The sequence below is a fragment of the Myodes glareolus genome, chromosome 3 (assembly GCF_982192425.1).
Source record: "Myodes glareolus chromosome 3, mMyoGla1.1, whole genome shotgun sequence".
Lineage (NCBI taxonomy): Eukaryota > Metazoa > Chordata > Mammalia > Rodentia > Cricetidae > Myodes > Myodes glareolus.
In genome coordinates, this window is record NC_142028.1 from 105,339,071 (window position 1) to 105,359,348 (window position 20,278).

Here is a 20,278-nt window from a genome sequence, read left to right on the forward strand (position 1 = left end):
TATACAGCTGCAATTAACATCTCCTAGCATCTATCCTGTCTTTCTTACTTTGAGGAGTTTTCAGACCTACAAAATTGTTACTGACAGTAAAAACACCAATTTTATTGATTGGGGCTATTTATTTCTTAATTATGAAAATCTCCTTAACTACAAGTCATAAATGAATTCTTACATATTATCAGAGGTGTGTGTGTGTGTAAGTTTGCATGCCACAGCCCATGTAGAGATGTCAGAAGGCAACTTTGTGGAGTTAATTCTCTTTTTGTACCTTTCTGCAAGTCCTGGGATCAAACCCAGGTCTCTGGGCTTGTACACCAAGCACCTTTAGTACACGTGAGCCACATTTTCATATTTAGGTGTTTCAATTAATTTTATCTCTACTGCACATTTATTGAACAATATAGCCCTAAGCAATTATTTACAATTGTCTGTTCCCACTTAAAAATTCCTCACTTGCCTACACTAGTCTCTGTGTTCTGCCATTACATTTTCTCAATTTTCATGGATTTATAATATCAGTATTGGCAAAGAAAGACTAGACTATCTCTTCTTGAATTATGTGTCCAACTATTCCAAAAAGCTAGACTGGTTTCTAGGGATAGTGACACCCTCACGAAGACACCCCATTCATGAACATTGTATAGCTCCTTCTCATACTGTAATCCTTCTGTAAAGAGACAAGGCTAGAAGTTTATTCTGAGAAATCTTGATTAAGTTAGTGATATGTTCATGGCCTGAGGACATGGAGGCGCTAGTAAGGAAACTTCACTTACAATAGCACAGAGAAAGTAAATGAGCATCACCGTTCCATATCCCAGTTCTCCCAGAGAATACAAGGATGGTCCAATCACCATTTCAGAGATAGATGTATTTGGCAGCAGCTAGCTAATCACAGGATGAGTAGTTCAACCAATAAACAGAATTTGATCTTTCAAATAATCACTATCTCCCCGCATCTGCCCTTTAGTTCCTTTAAACTCATTATGCTGGGTTCATCTGAAGCCATCAGCAGCATGCTCTCGTTCATCATGTATCTTTATGTTGTCATTGCCACTGCATTCATATGGACACCACGTTCAGGCTGAGTTCTCTGAATTCTGCCACTGTTTTAGTCGTATTTTTGCAAACAACATTTCCCATTAGTTGCTACAGCTACAACTGATTGATTTATTGATTTCTTAGTTAATTCTGAGGAATAGTGTAAGTCCGCCAGTTAATTTCTTTTGTCCTTCATACAGAAATGTAAAAGTAATGGAAAGTATTAGTATATAAAATAAAAGGTAATGAAATATGAGGTTATATAAAATACATGCCAGACTTAAAGGCCTTTATCTAATACACATATTTTTCATGGCCACCAAATTTATGAAATACTAGTAAGCTTTATAAATCCAGGGTAGCTAATAACACTCAATAAGGTAATATTTTATTCACTCTGCAGGGTGATATTTCTTCATTAAGTCATCTATAACTCAACGGTGTGTAGCCGTTTTCTTCAAACTGAAATACTTCTTCTTGGAGGGAGGTTTATAAGGCTCAGAAAGCTAATGGAATTGACAAGGACCAGGGAACAAAGAAAGTCACAGGATTTGCTGTGCCCTCCCCTGAGTCATGGAAACCTTCAGTTGCTCAACCGCCTGAGCTGTGAAGAGTGGTCCTGAGGCCTCCCTCATGCTGGGTGGGCCTTTTGGGGGATGAAACCACTTCAGAGTTCCCTCTTACCTGTGCTCTTGGAAGCAACTCTAACAAACGCTAGACCAGGGTGGGAGTTTTTGCTTCCATCTGTCATCAGTAACCTATCCATGGCAAAGAGACGCTTGATTCATATCAACGTAATTTATATGCTCTCCATCAAACCCTGTCTCTTTGGCTATGCCTATGTGAGGCAAGTCAACACAGAAAATGCTGAGCTGTCACGGGACCCCACTTTATAATCACACAACCATTTCCTTACACAGCACTTAGCAACTCAGGACACCCAATCTGTTGATCTGCCTGCCAACCCTGCTCTAAATCTATAGCCCCTCAGAAATCCTTAGCAATTCCTTCTCGTAGCCAAATAAACTAGAAGATATCTAGCACATCTATCCAGTGGATGCTCTTTCCTGGGCTGGTTTGAAATGGATGCTCAGCACGACAAACAAACTGTGACCCATGCGTGAACATCTAGGGAAACATCTTTATTGACCAGGTTCTTACGCCTCTGCATGAGTAGATGTGCAAATAATTAAAATCAGACGCATCATGGTAAAGGTGCACTCGATGAACGAAAGCTTATATGATCCCCCCTGCCTGTCAATCAAACCAGGAAAGCCACCCAGCCCTCACCCATCAACAGTCAGCTCCTCCTCCTCTTGGATCCCTAACAGAAAGTCTCGAGGCAGAATGTGGCTCCTGCTTGCTCAGGGGTTGCTATGGTTTGCGAGGGAGCTGTGGTGGACTTTCATTCTGCCTGTGAAGTGAAACCTCTGCTCCTCTTTCTGTGTTCAGTTCTTCAGGCTGGAAATATTTGTTCCAGATAGCGAACACATGTAATTGTTAGGTGTGCCCCCCACCACCACCACCAAAGGCAATGCTACTATGTCTCCAAAGGACAGACAATCTGGTTTCAGCTCAGGCTGAATTCTCACTCAGTAAACAGAAAGATGGCTTGGTGGTGGTGGGGGGGAGGTGGTAGTAGGGGGAGGGAGAGGGAGAGGGTGTGGGGGAGAGAATGCAATATAAAAACTTACACTCAGCATTTCTGAGAAACCTGTCTGCCAAAAAAGAGCTACCAATTCTTATTCTTCCCTCCAGGCACCTGTGGCAAATGGGGCACCTAGCTCCCTATTAGCACACACCTGGAACACATGTCAAAGCCCCATGCTAATTATCAGCCTTCTTCAGTTGATGCTAACCCATACCCGTAACTGCATATCAAAGCCACCCAGCTCTTCTGGCCTGAAAACCCTCTGCCCCATTACCCTAAATGGGCTCTATCCTAAAAGGAATAAACTTTTCCTTTTCCACCCAGTGAGCAGTCCAGTGTGGCTACGCCACTACTTCCTCACAAAAGAAGGAATTTTGGTAGTCAACTCGAGTTATACCCGTGTATTTTCCACAAAATTTAAGACAGAATTTGAGTGGATTTTTACTTCTAGCAGAGTGAGCCTCCTTGCTGCATGTCTTTCTTTGGGGGCACAATTATTTAAAAAATACAGAGGCCACTTTAAGGATAAATCAACTCACTAACTGATCAATAAAGGCTCCGTGAACTTGTAAACTGCCTTTAGTCTATGCACATCAGCTTTGGAATGTTAGTCCACTGAAGGGACAAACGCTTCAAGCTTCACTTGGGGGCAAAGTTAATCCCTTAGCTGTGGCCGAAGGCACTTCTGTTCTTGATATACTGCTACCCTGCTTGTGTTTGTGCCCCCACATTTCTAGCATAGGAATCAGGTTAAAGGTGTAATTAAGCAAATTAAGTTATCTCCAGGTGTTAGCACTTAGATTGTTTCCCTTTGCCCTTTGGCAGGGATGGAGGCAAGGTTGCTCAAAACCTCGAGAACACATGGAAGTCGTTTTATTCCATTTTGTTTGCGTTTGTATGTATTGCTTGAACTGATTTCACAGGTCGTAGAAATACCCTGACCCTCACTAATTCTCTGCTCTGTATCTACCAAGGGAGGTAAAAAAAATAACTTACTTTAGACCATTTTCTATTAAACTACATTTTTCCTTTCAGTTGAGAATCAGTGAATTGGGGACCTGCTGTCCTCTATCCCTCTGTACCCAGGAAAAGGATATACATTATTTACATAAATATACAAATACAGAAATTTCTGAACACGTACACCCAAAGCTCATCCCTCTTCCACAAAAGGCATCTCTATGTTACCAGTCATCCAAAGGAGCATTCTACCCTCAACTGGTAAATATTTAAATACTTTTTCTTTCTCCCGACACACAACACTGCCTTAAATAACCACGTAGGGAACCACAAAGCCTCAAGCAAATGAGGTCTGCACTAATTACATACCGAAGAAAATCCCATTCTGTAATGAATTCCATGTTAATTATTATCCTGATGCTGTACCCGGCTGGCAACCAAAACCAATGTGCCAGCACGTGACCTGCATCGCTGCTGCTCCCATAATGAGCAACAGCTTTTGACAAACAGTTTCTTCTCCACCAACGATGCAAATCACAAACGGGCGGTGCAGGCTACAATTACAAGTTGCCTGCTGTGTCTTGAGACAAGCAGTTGCTTAGACCGTTCTTCCAAAGCACAGAGAATAGAATCGGCCCTCATAGAGGAAGCTAGCTGGAAACAGAAGAAGGCAACCCAGAACGCTTCTCTAGCACAATGTTAAGATCCTTGCCAGATGGCTGTCTGTAGTTGGGAAAAGTAGAGACTGTTCTCTGGAGGTCTAATTAAACTTTATCTATTTAGACTAAAATAAATCAAGCAGTTTTTAGGTGAAAGTGTTCCCTTAATAAGGTAAATAAGGCTGTTTGTCTTTCCCTTTATTTTTACTTAATGCAAAGGGTATTAAGCCTGCCTGTACTGTGCACCCTGTGCATGCAGTACCCGAGGCAGCCAGAAGAGGGCATTACACCCCCTGAGTCTGGATGGTAAAAGGTTGTGAGCCATCACGTGGGTGTTGGATATTGAACCCATGGTCCCTCAGGAAGAGCAGCCAGTGCTCTTAACTGCGGAGTCATCTCTCCATTATTATTAAGATAATAATGGTTTAAAAATTATTTGAAAATTTGAAAGAAAGGCATTAGAATTTCCAGCAAAGAAAAGATAAGTGAGCAAAGAAAAGTTTAAATAAAAATTACTATCCTTAGCCAGGTAGTGGTGGTCACACACACCTTTAATCCCAGCACTCGGGAGGCAGAGGCAGGCAGATCTCTATGAGTTTGAGGCCAGACTGCTCTACAAGAGGCTCCAGGACAAGCTCTAATGCTACAGAGAAATCCTATCTCAAAACAAAACAAAATAAAACAAAACAAAAAATACTATACTTTTTTTTTAAAAAAAAAAGCTAGCAATGTCGTTTACTCAGAAGAGTGACAGTATATTTCACATCGGCGGCAGCTAACGCTACTTCTGCTAAGTGTCCTCCATACTGGCAGTATGGTTACTTCCACAACTATGGATTTCCAGTTGGCAAATATCCCTGAATTCACACTTTTTGTGATGAATCTGTATTCAGCTTAATATGACATTATAACAGATAACCCCAAATGCTCTTTTATCTCCTCATCAGAACTGAAAATCATTAAACCATTCTTACAAGCATGTGTGGTGTGCATTTGGATTTTCGTGTGCTTTTCTCCTGCATGTGCTTTCTTTTGTTTGTTTGCTTTCTCATACAGTGTTTCTCTGTATAGTTCTGACTGTCCTGGAACTTACTCTGCAGACCAGGATGACTTTGAATTCATAGAGATTCGCCTGCTTTTGCCTCCGAAGTGTTGGGATTGAAGGTATGTGCCACCACTGCCTGGCTTTTCCTGCAGATTCTTTTACGGAATTTTTGTTTGTTTGTTTTCAAGATGAAATTCTAGGATCAAGGAAGGGGACGTGTGCTAAAGGGGACTCCAACAAAACTGCACCCAACTGAGCCCACACTGCAGAGTGCTGGCCAGACACTACTCATGACTCCTGAGTCAGCACAGCCCTGTACTTTGGAAGCAAAGCAGGGGAGGTGAAACATGTATTAGGAAACCTTTGGGCAACTGAAGAGACTTGAAAGGAAGCCTACAGCATCATACAGACAGACTGTGTTATTCTTCCCTTGTTCACTGTCTTTGCCAATGAATTTTATGTCTATCCCAGAGTGCATGCTTACTGACCCTCATTCCCCTAAGTAGCTCCTCCATAGCAAGGAGGACGAAAGGAATACCCACTTTCCTAACTACTTTACTTAAGTGGCATAGCTTGTTTGAATTCTTGCCCTACAGCAGATACAGCAATTATGTGATTCATCTTGGAATATCTACTTAGAATATGAAGTTATGCTTTAGTTAAGTTTTATATCTCTGGGGCCAGATCAAGTCTTCAGATAGAGAAAACCCTCCCAAGGAAATTGCTAGAATTTTATCAGCTTACAAGAAGGCTGAATTTGATTCTGGCCTTCATGAATCCTTGATCTCTTTTTTTTTCTCCTATCTGCTTTCTTAAATAGCCATTGCTTTAATTACTTGTTTTTGTAGGCAATTCTCTTTCAGGTTACATATATCTAGCCACGACTTATGTTTGACTTTAAGTGAAGACTTCAAGAAGCATGCAGTTTTCCTAAGACAGAAATTAATATAATATATATTACCGCTGTTTGTGACAGACAACCTTCAATGCCGTACAACGTCAATTACTGTTTTCAGTAGGGCTACAATATAACTGACTCCATTATGCTCATAATTCATTCACATAATTCAACCTCTTTATGTTATAAAGTGATATAGCTAGATTTAAGTATGATATTTTCATAGAGTGCCCACATAGCAGCCCTTCAGATAGCTCACATTTCAGACTTAGTATGACATCACATGGAACAAAATTAAGATACAATTGCAAGATACTGTTCTTACGAAGAGATCATGAATTTAGGTGATAATGTCACTGGCGTGTGTGGACAGTAGCCTTTAACCAGCAAGTCTTCTGAATGAGGGTTTCTTACCATCCAGTGGCACAGTCAGGTATCAGAAGCTAATCGTCTAGTTTTCACAATCTAGGCCCAATTACATACACACCAGAGTCTGAATGACAGAAGGAAAGGTTCATTGACTGGATGCTGTCAGTCGGTAATACTTATTTTCCTTCGAGAACTCATTTGATAGACCTTCTAAAGCAAACCAACCAACCACAAGCCAAAGCACAAAGCAAAGCAAAAGTCCTAGCAGAAAAACTTTCCTATGATAAATGTAACCAATACTTTGAAGTCAAAGTATCTGCAATGATGCCAGGAATGAAGGATGGTGGAATTCCCATCAACCTATAAAATAATCTCCTTTCCCTTTACTCATTTGAAGTTATTACCATGGCATGTTCAGATGCTGGCAAAACATGAGATATTTTTGAAAGTGAATCCTACACATGCTGCTTGAAACAGAGTTTAACACTCAAGCAAAATGTTTCAAACTCGCCAGACGCCGGCCACAGCTGAAAGCCACCTTATACGATACACAGAGTCTGTGTATTGCCTTACGGTTTTGCCTCCCCCTCTTCTCATGAACACGGCAGCTATCATTCTATAGCTTGGCTTCATGTTTGCCAGAAACCACCACCATGAGTCAGAACCAGCCACGGATTCAATGAATAAGTAGAAGAGACACTGTACCGGGTCTTCAGTCCTGTGACTGTGCAAAAAGTCAGACAGGAAATCCTCATGAAGGCTCTCTCTTCGGATCAGTGTGAATTCCCGCAGGAAAACAGCCCCTTGGCTTTGGTCTCCACATACCTAGAGAGATAAGGTAGCTGAATTAAGCCTTCAGACAGAGCCTAGAGGGAGAGAGAGGGCATGGGGGATTAATGTCTCTTAGTTGTAAATCCTCTTGGATTCATTCCGAGTCTGATTACAGCAATCAAAAACACTGCGCACAAATACATATTAATGTGAGAGCCACGAGAACATTCTGGCATGTGGCCTCTCTGACAGATGCCAGCAAAGTCCCCTACTAGGCTGGAGTCTCTTAACTGATTGCTCGTGATGTTGAAATTCGGTGATTATAGATTATTTTTGTGGCCAGGACTGGGCCCTTATGCCATTGGGTTTGCCTTTTGTGGGTACCACATAGAGAGAGGCTATCGACTCTTAAGGATCCATGCCAAGGCCAACAGATCTCAGCATGGAGGACAGGCCAGGTCCTGATGTCCTGTTAAATGTCCACCAGATACAGAAGTGAGCCCGGGGCTGACTTCCTGTAACAGCTGTAGACAGACTGTGATCCACACTGGCTGCTCCAGAAGGAGGTGCTGGAGAACACTTCGCTGGAGCTTATCACATCACAGGTTCTTTACACATGTTATCTTGCACTGGCCTCGTGGGGCGTCTCTCAGCAGTCACACTTGACAAATTAGGAACCAGAGGCACGAAAGGTTTCAGGACTTTGCCAAATGCGCAAGTGTTGAAATCCACATTCAAGCACAGATCTAAATCCCTCACTCTTTCCTTACATTGCTTCCTACTGAGCTGCTTGAGCCTTCCCATCCTCAGTGATAAACTATTATGTCAGGCCTACGAATTCAAGGACTGGCTACTTTGCCGAAGCTTCTTAATGTCTCTATGACCTTTTACACAATCAGTTATGAGTGACCACAGCATGTTGGATTGCTCAGAAGACAGATTATGCATCACCGAAGTTTAGTGCGATGCCTTGTATACCATAAGCATTCAGTAAATACGGCATTGCTATGAGAAGCATGTTCTATTTAGGAAATAAGGACAAATCTAAAATTTCAACATCCTTGAGGTTCTTTACAATATTTAACAAGGACACATGCATAGCTATCCAAGTGTCTTCAATCTCCTAACTTCTATTTTAATTTTATGACTTTGCCACAACATTGAACATGTGAAGGTCTGTGCTAATTCATGCCTTTTTGAATGTCTGCAATAACTCTTAATGAATTAAAATTATTTTAAACTTGATGTCTTTGGGGAAGGAGAGTAATTTCCATAATTTATATGTGTTCCTGTTCTCTGTGGTTAAATAGTCAGGACAGTTTTATCATGCTAGACAGCACCTCGCTTCTAATGTCTTCGCTCCCTGGTGTCACCTTTGTGAATACGTTGCTTCGCATGACAGAAAGGACTTTGCATTGGAATCAGGGATTCTAAGGGGTAGACCTTGCCACAGTCAGTATCTTGAAATGTTTAAGTAAGGTCAGTACAATCATGAGACATTAACAGCAGGATGCAACTGATTTGAATGTAATGTTTTCGTATCTTGAGTGCAAAAGAAAATAAGAACATAATGAAGACATTAAAAAGTGGAGAGAGTGGTTTATGACCTGCAGCAGACAAGGAGATTACCTTCAAAGCAATGCCATCTTGGAACAAATCTATCTAATTTTAATCATGCATAAATATTCATATAGGAAAAACTATAGGAACCAATACAAGCTCAGCACACTGTTTAACACATTCCTGAGTACAGTCAGTTCCCAACTATAGTAAATAAGAAGAGATGGTCAATAGGTTCCACTTCTGAGCATGCTCGGCTAAAGGTCAGAGAGCACATATTCAGAATATTACAATAGTAGACAAGAAAACTTATAGGCTTCCTTAGGTTTGTACCTAGAATTTTGTTTGGAACTAAATTAAGATTTCGCTAGCAGCATTGCTTGTGTTGTTTGGGAACCAATGAGTTTTTCTTTGCTGAAAGAAAACTTAAAAGCATGGCAGAAAGGTGACTCAAAATGTCACATGGACTTGAGCTGCCAGGATGTTGAACATGTAGAGGCCACACAGGACACATTTAATAATGAAGTAAAATCTTCCCGTCAGTGAACTTAGAAGAGCAACCCGAATCCCTAGAAGACATGTAACCTCAGTCAATACCTTGATTTTAACCATGTGAGAACCCAGGAATTCAGCTGTGCCTTGCCAGATTCCTATCCTACAGCAATTGTGAAGTACTATTTTTGTGTCATTTGAAGCCACTATATCCATGGTAATTTGTTATGGCAGTTGGAAATGCATACAATCATCGAGAGGCAGGGCCCAGTAAAAGGCTATCTTGTTTCTTTTGTGTTAGTTTACTAAGAACCAAGCAATACTAATCATGCAGAAGGATAGGGATGCAAAAAGTCATTCTGGGAACTATGTCCTTAAGCTAAACTAAGTGCGTGTTTAAAATTCGGTTTTACTCAATTATTTTCTCATCAGGATCAATCATTCAACCCTCCCTTGAGTATGTAGTTAAATACATCTCAAAACTTGTCTTGATCATCTAACTTCCTTGACCCAAAGCCTTCCTGATTCCCTTCCTGGCTGAGTTTCAAGGTCATGGACGTGACCATATTCAGGACCATGTTCGGCTCTTTCCGTTTCAGGCAAGGAAGATTCTAGGCGAGTGAAACCAATGCTTGTGTATCTCTTTCTGAGGAAATACAAAGACTGAGTTTAACACAATGTGTACAATGCATATCCACAAATCTGCTGTAACTTGTTTGTGTCCTAAAGGGCGAAAGCACACTGAGGACTCCTAAAGGCTACATTTAATGAATTCTTTCTCCCCAATCCACCTATAATAGTTTGAATTTCTACGTCTAACATCTAAAACATTCAAGCTTTCTAACCGTTCATTGCCACAGTTCTTAAAGGAAAACCAACAAACTTCATACATTTTTTTGGGGGGAAACTTTGTGTCTATGTAAAACTTGTTTTTCTATGTTCAACTGATTAAGGAAATATAAAAACATATAATACAAAATAGATATAGAGTTGTTGAAGTGTTGCTAATAACACTAAAAGGTAACCAGCGGTACTTTTGTCCATTTTCTTATAATTCTTAGTCATAATTTTGTGTTTAGGAAAGAGTGTCTGTAGGATCAGAGAAGTGGCTTAGAAATTAAACCTGTTTACTGCTTGTGGGGGGACCTGGATTCGGTTCTCAGCACCTACAGGGTGTTCACAACTGTTTATAAGTCCAATTCAGGGGGTCTGACCCATATTCCTGATCTTTGAGGGCACTGCAGGCATATCGTATACAGAGATATACACAGATAATAATGTTAAAAAGAAAGTAATTATAATTATGAATAACAGACACAACTACTCAAAAATAATAACATTAAGCAAAAATGTAGGTCTTTAAATTACATAATTATAAATAATATTCACAAAACACAATTAAATTGAAGAATAAGTGGTATTTATGTATGTTTATAATAAGAATACATTGAACTTGTATATTGTTATCTATTCTTGGGGCTAAATTTAATTTAGCGTCTTATAGAAATGACTCATGATTTGAGCATTCTGGCAAGGGTTGTAAGGTATGCTGACATTCCTAGGAATTATAATTAATTTTTGGATATTAAGACAAACCTAGTAGAATGGAATAAAAGAGAGAGAGAAAATGCTACCAATATATGCATTTTCTACACCAATTTCAAGCTAACTGGTCAAGGGAAAGGTGTGTGCTGGAGAAACATTCTTAGCCAGGAAGAAGATTCAGTCTGAGGAGAATGGGGTATGAAGGGATTCAGAAGGCATGCACATAAGTCCACAGGAACAAGCAGGAGGACTGAATTAGTGAAATAAACCAGGTCAGATTATGAATCACGGACCCAGAATCTTGCTTGAACTGGTGTGCTGGAAGAGTATTCTGGAGGCTGTCAGGAAGTCAGCCTGGAGGTGAGGGCTGTTTAGAGAACTGGAATTCATCAGACGGGAACTTGTGAAGACCCGAGAAGTTGCTGAGGAAGGAAAAGATTATATGATTCAGCAGCTAATCATATAATCCAGAAGATACACTGCAAGTCACAACTTAATTTCCTTTCTGGATTTAAACATGAGAACAGAGAGTAGCGTGTTAGACAAATGGGAAATCCTAAGAAGGTTAAGTATTTGAGTTCAACGAGAGGTGTGGGAGAAGCAGAGTCTAAAAATCTTGGGAAGGAACAATGGGGATAGTGCACAGGACAGTCTGGGCTAGGGGCTGCTTTGTGCTAATGATATCACACGAGGCCGGTATGATGCTTGGCATTAATAAGCAACCAAAGCCAAGCATTGTGGGTGAGACATTGCTGAACAGCTAAAGCCAAGCCAGGAGGGTGAGAGACATAAAAGCCAAGGCACATTGGTACTTCCCACCTACCATGGATCCATCTCCAGTGGCTCATTCCTAATAGAGCAAACTGTTAAGAAGAAGTCTGCAATTTGTTTGCACTTTTCATTTTAGGCTTCCTCCTATTGGCTAGCTATGAAAACGCCTTATATCAGCACAACTGACAAATTGTTGAAGACTGTAGGTTCTTTGAGGGTAGAGGCCATGGATGATTAGATTACCAATTCCCAGACCCTGAGTTCAACTCTATATAGGTCAGGCTTTGACTTTTCTGGAGAAAACTCAAAATTTAAAATACACTATTCTATTATTAGCCCATATTTCCAGGTCTTTGATTTGGAGTCTGTGGCTACTTTATTTGATATGTCAAGAAATACTTTACAGTTATAAGGTAATTAACGGGTAATCAAGACTAACCAACATTATCACTAGTTAGCTTTAGGTTTCAGCAGCTTTAGTTTTGAGGATAAATTGACAGAAATTCGTGGTGTGGAGATATGTGGACATGATCAAGGACTAAGTCAGGATGGGGGACCAGAGATGGTGACTAACAAAATGGAAATCATTGCTGGGTTCAAGCCCCAGGGTTCACCTGTGAGAAACATAGAATTATGACTGAAACACATATGTGTTCTTAGAGGATTTCCAGAGTCCTGGGCACTCTTCTCGAACAGAAGGAAGATTACTCATGCTTGCACATCTACCAACTAAGGAAAACCCCTACTCCTACTGCAGGCTCAACTCTCTGCTTCACTTCTGCCTTTCTGATGATTGGACTGCCAAAGCACTTCTTAAAGATGCCTGGGATGAAAATTAGTAGCTTCCAGAAGAGCATCTTATTGCATCCAGCAAATCATGGAAGCAATTGATTGTTGGGTTGTGTAGTCTCTTTAATGGGACCAAGCAATGAACCACACTAGAGACATTTTTCAAAAGACATCGGTGAAAACAGGAAACCAGGGAGCCCTTTCAGCAACTCTCCACCCTACGCCTTAGGAAAGGAACAGGAGGGAAAGGTGACTTAAAACTAAAAGCAAAGCTGGCAGGTGGGGCATAAAACAGCTGAGAGGGCTCTGCTTGTGCGTTGTGGATGGGGTGGAAGAGGGGCCCCTACTTGTGGCTGTGTGGTGTGGATGGGGTGGGTGTCACACTGCACAGATGGAGCGGGTGCCACTACCATGAGCAAGTCTGTGGCGGAAAGAAAGAGAAGCAGAAGTTTGTGCACCATGTAGGGAGGTTCAACTGCAGATGTGAGGCTGAGAATGGTCTAGTCTGAGGCCAAGAAGATATCCCAGTCCATGATGTCACTTGTACCATGTCTTGTTCCTGAATGAGGGGCCTGGATTTGTGTCTGTGGCCCATGTTACTCCCAAAGGCCATACAGATGTCCCTGATCTGGGTGGCCTCCTGCCTTTTGTTGTCTCAGGGCTATGTAGAGCTTGTCCCACCCCGCACAGGGGAGAGCAGGCCCTGCACCTGGCTTGGGAAGCACAGTAGAGCTGACCTAGGGGCAGGAGTAGATGAGCTGTTTCCACGGGCATGAGAGCAGAAGAGCTGACTACCCTTTGCTGGCTTTGATACTCTCGTAAACTGGCTCTGCCCCTTGCTGGAGAACTGGCCCTGGTCGTATGGGTGTGGGAAAGTAGGTGAGTTGACCAACTCAGCTACCACTAAGGCCCAGATCCAGGATTTTGAGCTGGCCCACACTAACATTTAACCCATCTAGGTAAGAACTGCTGTAGCGAGTGAAGGGCCCAACCCTAGAGAACCAAATCTGCAGGGTCTCCATGACACAAGGCAACAACAGATATCCCAGAGGAGTCTTGGTGAGGAGCCAGCTGGACAGGAAAGAAAGAAGCATAGGTTCAAACTAGTTCTTCTGAATGTGGTTGACAGGTGCATGGCTGGGGCAGACTGAGGGGCCACTGGCAGTGGCACCAGGATTTATTCCTACTGCTTGTACTGTTTTTTGTGAACCTATTCTCTTTGAATGGATACCTTGCTCAGCCTAGATATAGTAGAAAGGGCCTTGGACCTTCTCCAAAGCAATGCGCCGTACCCTCTCTGTGGAGTGGATGGGAGGGTGTATGGAGGGTCTGGGAGGAGGGGAGAGAGTGGGAACTTGGATTGGTATGTATAATGAAAAAAAGATAGCTTGTTTTCTTTCTTAAAAACTTAAAAAAAATTAAAGCAAAGCCTTTGACTAACATAACATCTCTGTGCCTAGCTCTGAGATATGAGAGCAGAGACTCAGAGCTAGTTCCAGGACATTTTTTTTTTGTCTTCTCCTTCACACTTGCTCCCATCATAACCTGGCACCAAGCAGTCTCCAGCCTGACCTGGCTTTCAGTGTCTCCAGGGAATACTGATTAGGAATATGACTCATCTGCTCACAATTAACATGTTTGGTAAAATGAAAGATAACCCCCCTCATTCATATTTTCTTACTTGTAACGTGTTTCCTATAAGGTCTGTGGCTAACATTTGGAAAGCTGATATCCAAAGCAACTGGTTTGCATTTTTGAAACTACATCATTAAAGAATAGCCATAATTCCTCTAATAATTGGATGGGTATAGCTGGAATTTTCATGCGACTGTAATTTTCTTATAATTCTGGGGGAAGTTGCTGTTTCCTTGTAGGCTGGGAGGAAAGGCTGTAGAAATAATTGAAGCTAAAACATACAAACTTGCCCTCAAATTATCAGTTTATTGTTCTTCTTTCTTCATGTAGCTTTTCTGTGAAAATTGAAAGGTAGCCAAGCTTATGTCCCTTGGGAAAGATTCAGGTTTCAACTTTACTTATGAAGTATAGCACGGAAAACCACAAAACTGTTAACTTTTTTTTCTCCTACCAAAAGGATTTTATAAAGTCAGTTTTATGCTCATATTTGGTTCACAGTTTACTCAGAATTAAGATAGTGATGCTATAAATTCTCAGTGGAGTAGAATAATAAGTGAAACAACTTTAATAGCTCGTCACTGAGTTATCTGAATACGCACCTATAGTTAAATACCAGCGGGTAGTGAAATGATTGATGTCAGGGTTATGAGCTCTTGGCATAGTAAGGACAATGAAGTATTTATTGAACAAATAACTCAACAAAAATGTTCTTGGGACCTAAATGTTCTTCAGTTCCAGCTCTGGTAATGACTGCTAAATAGGAGGGAATTATGGGAGCCCAATTCAGTGCTACCACCTCATACCATTTCCATTGGGTCTTTAAAGCCAAATGATTTAGATACCAAGAGATGGGAGAGAATCTGTTCCAACGTGAGAGCATAAGGAACATCTGGTTTGGAAGAAATGGAGATCAAGGATTATAGTATTGCTGTGCAAAGCCACAAATGGGGATGGTCTAAATACAATTTTAACAAAAATTTCTAACAATCTCATTCTCAAAAGCAATACATCTTGATATTTTTAACTGTATTACAAATCTTGCCATTTGGTAACGAAAGTTGACTTTAGTAATTTCCACTTGTATATAAACAAGTGTCTCTGGTTTTTCACCTGCAGCAGCCATTTTTTCTGTTAGGGCTGTTCTTATAGGCCAAAATGCCGTGAAGAATAGTTAAGACTATTTTCAGTGATCCCCTTTATTAATCCAGGTAACTTTATTCCTCATTTGTACATTCTAATGTAACAAGACATGGAAGTTAATGTACAGTAATTCTAGGGATACAGTAAATGCTAGGAAATATCATATGCACATAACTATAGTAAAGAAATTGTCTTATTACAACGTAGGAGAAAAAGTAATTTAGAAGTTCATAAAGTCCCTCCAAATAATAATCCCTAGAGATTGTCTCCAAACTTATTGTCACCAGAGAGGTTCAGTTGCATCATCAAATGTCAGCAACTTCATTCTGTGTAGATTCAATGTCACGGGAGCCTCTAGGAAGCTCGGTAGTATACAAGCCTTTTCTACAGAGAGCAGGGAACAGAGGCTTTCAATATTCAAGGAATCCTGCTTTCAATATTGAGAGGGTCCACTTGAAAAACCATTGCTTAGCTTTGAACATATTTGTTGTTGCTTTGTAAAACAAAGATTCTTAGACAGTGACTGTGGTAATAATATACCCACCCATGCTTCTGATCCCACAGGTTTGTCTGAAGTCAGGGGAGAATGATGCCTGAGGTAGCGTCAGGTAACCCTGGCATTGCAGTGGCTGCCAGCTATGCTAGCTGATTATCAGTGTTACACTCCCTGGAGGAAAGGCAGAATATGATCCCCAAGAAGGTCAGAGGGGGAGTTAATAAAAGCATTCTTGTAACAATATTTAAGCCACTGACATTTATATACCTGGTGTTTGGAACGTAAAAAACATCTTGAGTATTCTGTTTGTTCTCCTACCAACTTTAATTACCATTTCTAAGGATTGTAAAGATAATTGCTAAAAGGTTAGAGCTGAAAGAATTAAGATGGAACATGCTGGTCCAAAATGTTCAGCTGGGCCTCATAATTCTTGCTACAGATGTTCTTGCTTAGTTCAGGTCTGATTTAAAGGAACAGCTGTAACATACTTGGAGGCAAGGTGACCAGATGTAGCTGAATTTAAGAGCTATCCCAGAATGTCAATGAAAAGACTCCGTTCCCCTAGCACAATAACCTTTACATCCAGGAAACAAAAGTTAAAGGACTATCTACCATGTCTTTATCCTAGACAGATATTTACTTTGGCAAGAAAGTTATTCTGAACAGTAGAAATGGTCAAACTGGAGCATATGCATCAGGTATGATGGAGGCTGATCATAGATAAGATATGTACTTTTGTGACTTATTTTAAATTAATACCAACACTGAAATGAAAGTTTTGGGAAGACATTGTGAGACACCTTCTCAATGCTCTCTATTCATGAAAAAAGTTTCCTCCCTGAGGTGGGGTATGGGAAACATGGGTGCCACGATAACTTAAAAACTATATATGATGGAAAAATGACCAAGCCAGAATTACCACATTCCCTTCTCCGTATAAATAAATCCCTTCTTCCTTATCTTTCTTAGTCACTCAGACCCATACTATAGCCCGTGTCCATCAAGAAGGAAATGGTGCAGCTCACACAGAATTCTGTGGAGTTCTGATTCACAAAACATTGCTGAGGACAGTGGAGGTGCAACTTCCCACATGGACAGCAAAGGAGAAGGACACTGAGAAGGCAGTCTTGTAAGAGGATGGGCACAGTTTGGTCACATCAATTAAGACAAGGAGAAACAGCCATGGCCTTGAAATCGTATCTATGTATATGCTGACATGCATGCTGATGTGAGGTGTAAAACAAAACACCCATACATTGCCAGGAACCCAGAAAGTTTAGATGTTGAAGGAGGAGGCTAAGACAAAGAAAAACTGGAAGAACACAGAAATGTATGCATATGCTTACAGATGTAGAAATCCATCTTTGATTGTACACTTGGCATGTGTGTATATAGATCAGCACTGTTATTGAGGCTCTTCATAATAAAGTCGGTCACTCACCTAGTAGTTAGAAGTCAGTGTACTGCTCATGTGTTGATCTAAGTAGAGGGTCTACTAAGCAAGAATGTCCCCTCCCCACCTCTGTCTCCTGTCATAGAGCACTTCATCACTACTGTCTTAAATGCTGCATTGTTTCTCATGGGTTGTAACAATGACTAACACCACAGACTTACAAATGTAGATCCATTCCTGAGAGAGCAAATTTCTTTCTTTTTAAGGGGTCTCCATTGTTTTTGTCAAAACTTCCTTAGGACTGTACTTCAGCTCGAGACTCGTTGTCTCCAATGCTCTTGCCTCCATTTTCTCTTTTACAAAGGATGCTATGCATTGCAATCTGCTGACTCCTCCAGTCCGGCTTTCTCCCACCCCACCCACATGATTCTTTTGCACTATTAATTCTATCCTCCTGTTAACTTCTGGGAGGACCATAAATAACAGCTTATTTTATTCTTTCAGCCCAAAACTACTGGATCAGATGCAATATTTTCATCTTACCTTCCCACTGATATAAAAAAGTCTACCAAATCAGTCTCCACAGTGCCAACCAATGGCCAGAACACAGGCGCTCTCTATTCTCCTCACACTGAAGGCAAGGGGAATTGTCTATAGTGTTTCTGAAACGTGGTAGATGATTCTTTCTCACTTAGCCCTCCTCTAAGCTCAGTTAACTCTAATCTTTTTCTATGTTATCACTGAAATTCAGATTTAAACAAGACACTGCAATCAGCTAGGGTAGAGGCGCTAACTACTTGCCTAAGAGCTCACACACTAAGTTCTAAATTGTTCAGAGAAGTTAGCTTTTATTGTTTTACACATTCTAGAAATTTCTCTGCTTTTACCTAGAAGCATCACTAGCAGGAGCCATTATTTCAGAGTTAAATATAGAACAGAGTAGTTTGGCCTCAGGCAGACTTACTTTATATTTTAAAAAAATGTTCAAAGCACAGTATTATGTGCTTTAGAGATAATAATGTAATAATGCTGTAGCTCAGATTTATATGAACTCACCCCTACCTTTACCACCTCACAAGTGTATATCTCTAAAAAAATAAATAGAAGCAAACATAAAAATATAAAGAAATGTATATCAGGGTGTTTTACACACACACACACACACACACACACACACACACACATATAAGAATTTTAAATATTTGCTCAACATCTCAAGATTTGAAAGCACCCAACAAAGGGGCATTAGCAAGTACTTAATGCATAGCAAGCATTCTTAAAGGTCTACTCTTTAGTCCACACCTATTTCCATCATTCTTGTGCACTTCACAAAATCGGTAGCTTTTGTCTTCAAATCATTGCCTCTCACTTTCTAGGCTACTTTTAAAACTCGCCTTTATATTTCTTAGGGGAAGGAGAAGAGCAGTTTGAAATATAATTGTGTATTAATACTTTTCCCTCTCTCACTGGACTAATACTTGGTTCCTGTTAGTGAAGCATGTTTGTATGGAAAAGAAAACAACGCTTTCAGGTACACATGTGTATAAAGGAATTATTAGAGTGGAGACAACAGTAGACTGATACATATCCAAAGACTGTGCATTCCAAAGCTCAGTGTCAGAGCTGAGCCCAGCTAAGCATGCTGCATTTGATCAAGTCATCTCAGGAATTCTAATCCAACTAAGCTCCTGAGTGAGTGTGACAGGACTGAGACTATTGTCACCTAGAGTAGAATCTTCCGGCTCCATCCTAGGCTTGGCACAAAGTTCTATGAGGTAATAACCATACAGCTATGGCTTTAAGACCCTTGGTTTAGAGTTGGTTTGCTACTTAGCAAGAACAACTCATACATCATGGTATTGTATGCTGATGAAAGAAAGAAAAAATACAGTTTTATGGTCACATCAACTCTGAGAAACACAGATCTTGGAGGGTATTTTCTTTCTCTCTATCCATTTTTGTCGAGTAATTGGATTTTAAAGCCACAATAGACAGAGACTTTCAGCTGGTTCTGTGAGAAAGAAGAGTAACCTTTTGGTAGATCCCTCTGGTTTCTGTCTTATACTTAAGATTGTTCCATGCTAGACTTCTCTGGGTTTCTGTTTCAGGTAGATAATGTTCAAGTTAGGTGCTCATGCTATCATATTATGGATGACAAAATTATTAACATTTCAGGAATATATATATACATAAATATGAACATAATTATAATTCCTTATAGGAATTACAAATTATTTTTGTTTGGCATCCTTTTCCAAACCTAAACTTGAATAAAAGTACATTAAAAATACTAAATGTAAACAATATAACATGAATACTTCTTGGTAAAACTCAAAATTTAGAGACTTCATTCAGTATTTGAAAAGTCCACAGAAGCACAGCTTTCTTACAAATCTTTAGCAGAAAATGATTTGGGGTCACTCTATGAGTGCCCCATATGTATGTAGTCTTTAATCTTGTCTCCCTGTATTTAAGTGATGTTCTCAACATCAGAATGACACACGGAGGCTTTTGTGACCAAGGCCTATGGATTAAGGAAACTGCCATCTCATCTACCACCATATTTAAAGGCTTACCCTAGACTATTGGAGGGTTGAGGTCTATGGACTTCTCAATTATGAATTAATAAAGACATGTGCTATTAGTTACTAATTTCAGAACATTCTACATCTAGATAGAGGCTTAAAATAAATACAGTTAATTAAAACCCAAATAGAGTAGACTAATATTCCCAAGAATAAATTTCTATAAAGTATCAAGGTTCAGACTGGAATATAGACTTCCTGATGTCAGTCCTATGCCCCTCCACCTCAAGGCTTCAGTGTCCCCTGCTCTGTTTGGGTTTTCTTCCCAAATCGATGCAAGTCTAGAATGTGGATGACATGGAGTCACTGAGCTCAGTGAGTGAAGACTGAAATGTGGTGAACGTAAATGTGGACTGTCATTCCCTAACAAAGTGGGAGAGCTTTGCTTTCCTGATCCATGCTCTGCAGACCACAAACACGGGATAGGAAGTTCAGCTTCAGATGGTAAACTTTAAGAAGTATAATGGACAAACTAATGATT

General features: G+C 40.4%; 1 protein-coding gene across 4 annotated transcripts in view; it reads right to left on the reverse strand.

The window, feature by feature from the left end:
- Adamtsl1 (ADAMTS like 1) overlaps window positions 1-20,278 on the reverse strand; it is a 924,007-nt gene that overhangs the window by 650,855 nt on the left and 252,874 nt on the right. For all 4 annotated transcript variants that reach the window (XM_087904876.1, XM_087904875.1, XM_087904874.1 and 1 more), the window contains exon 2: window positions 7,326-7,445. In XM_087904876.1, the coding sequence (XP_087761002.1) occupies window positions 7,326-7,445 (120 nt within the window). The remainder of the gene's footprint in view (window positions 1-7,325; window positions 7,446-20,278) is intronic.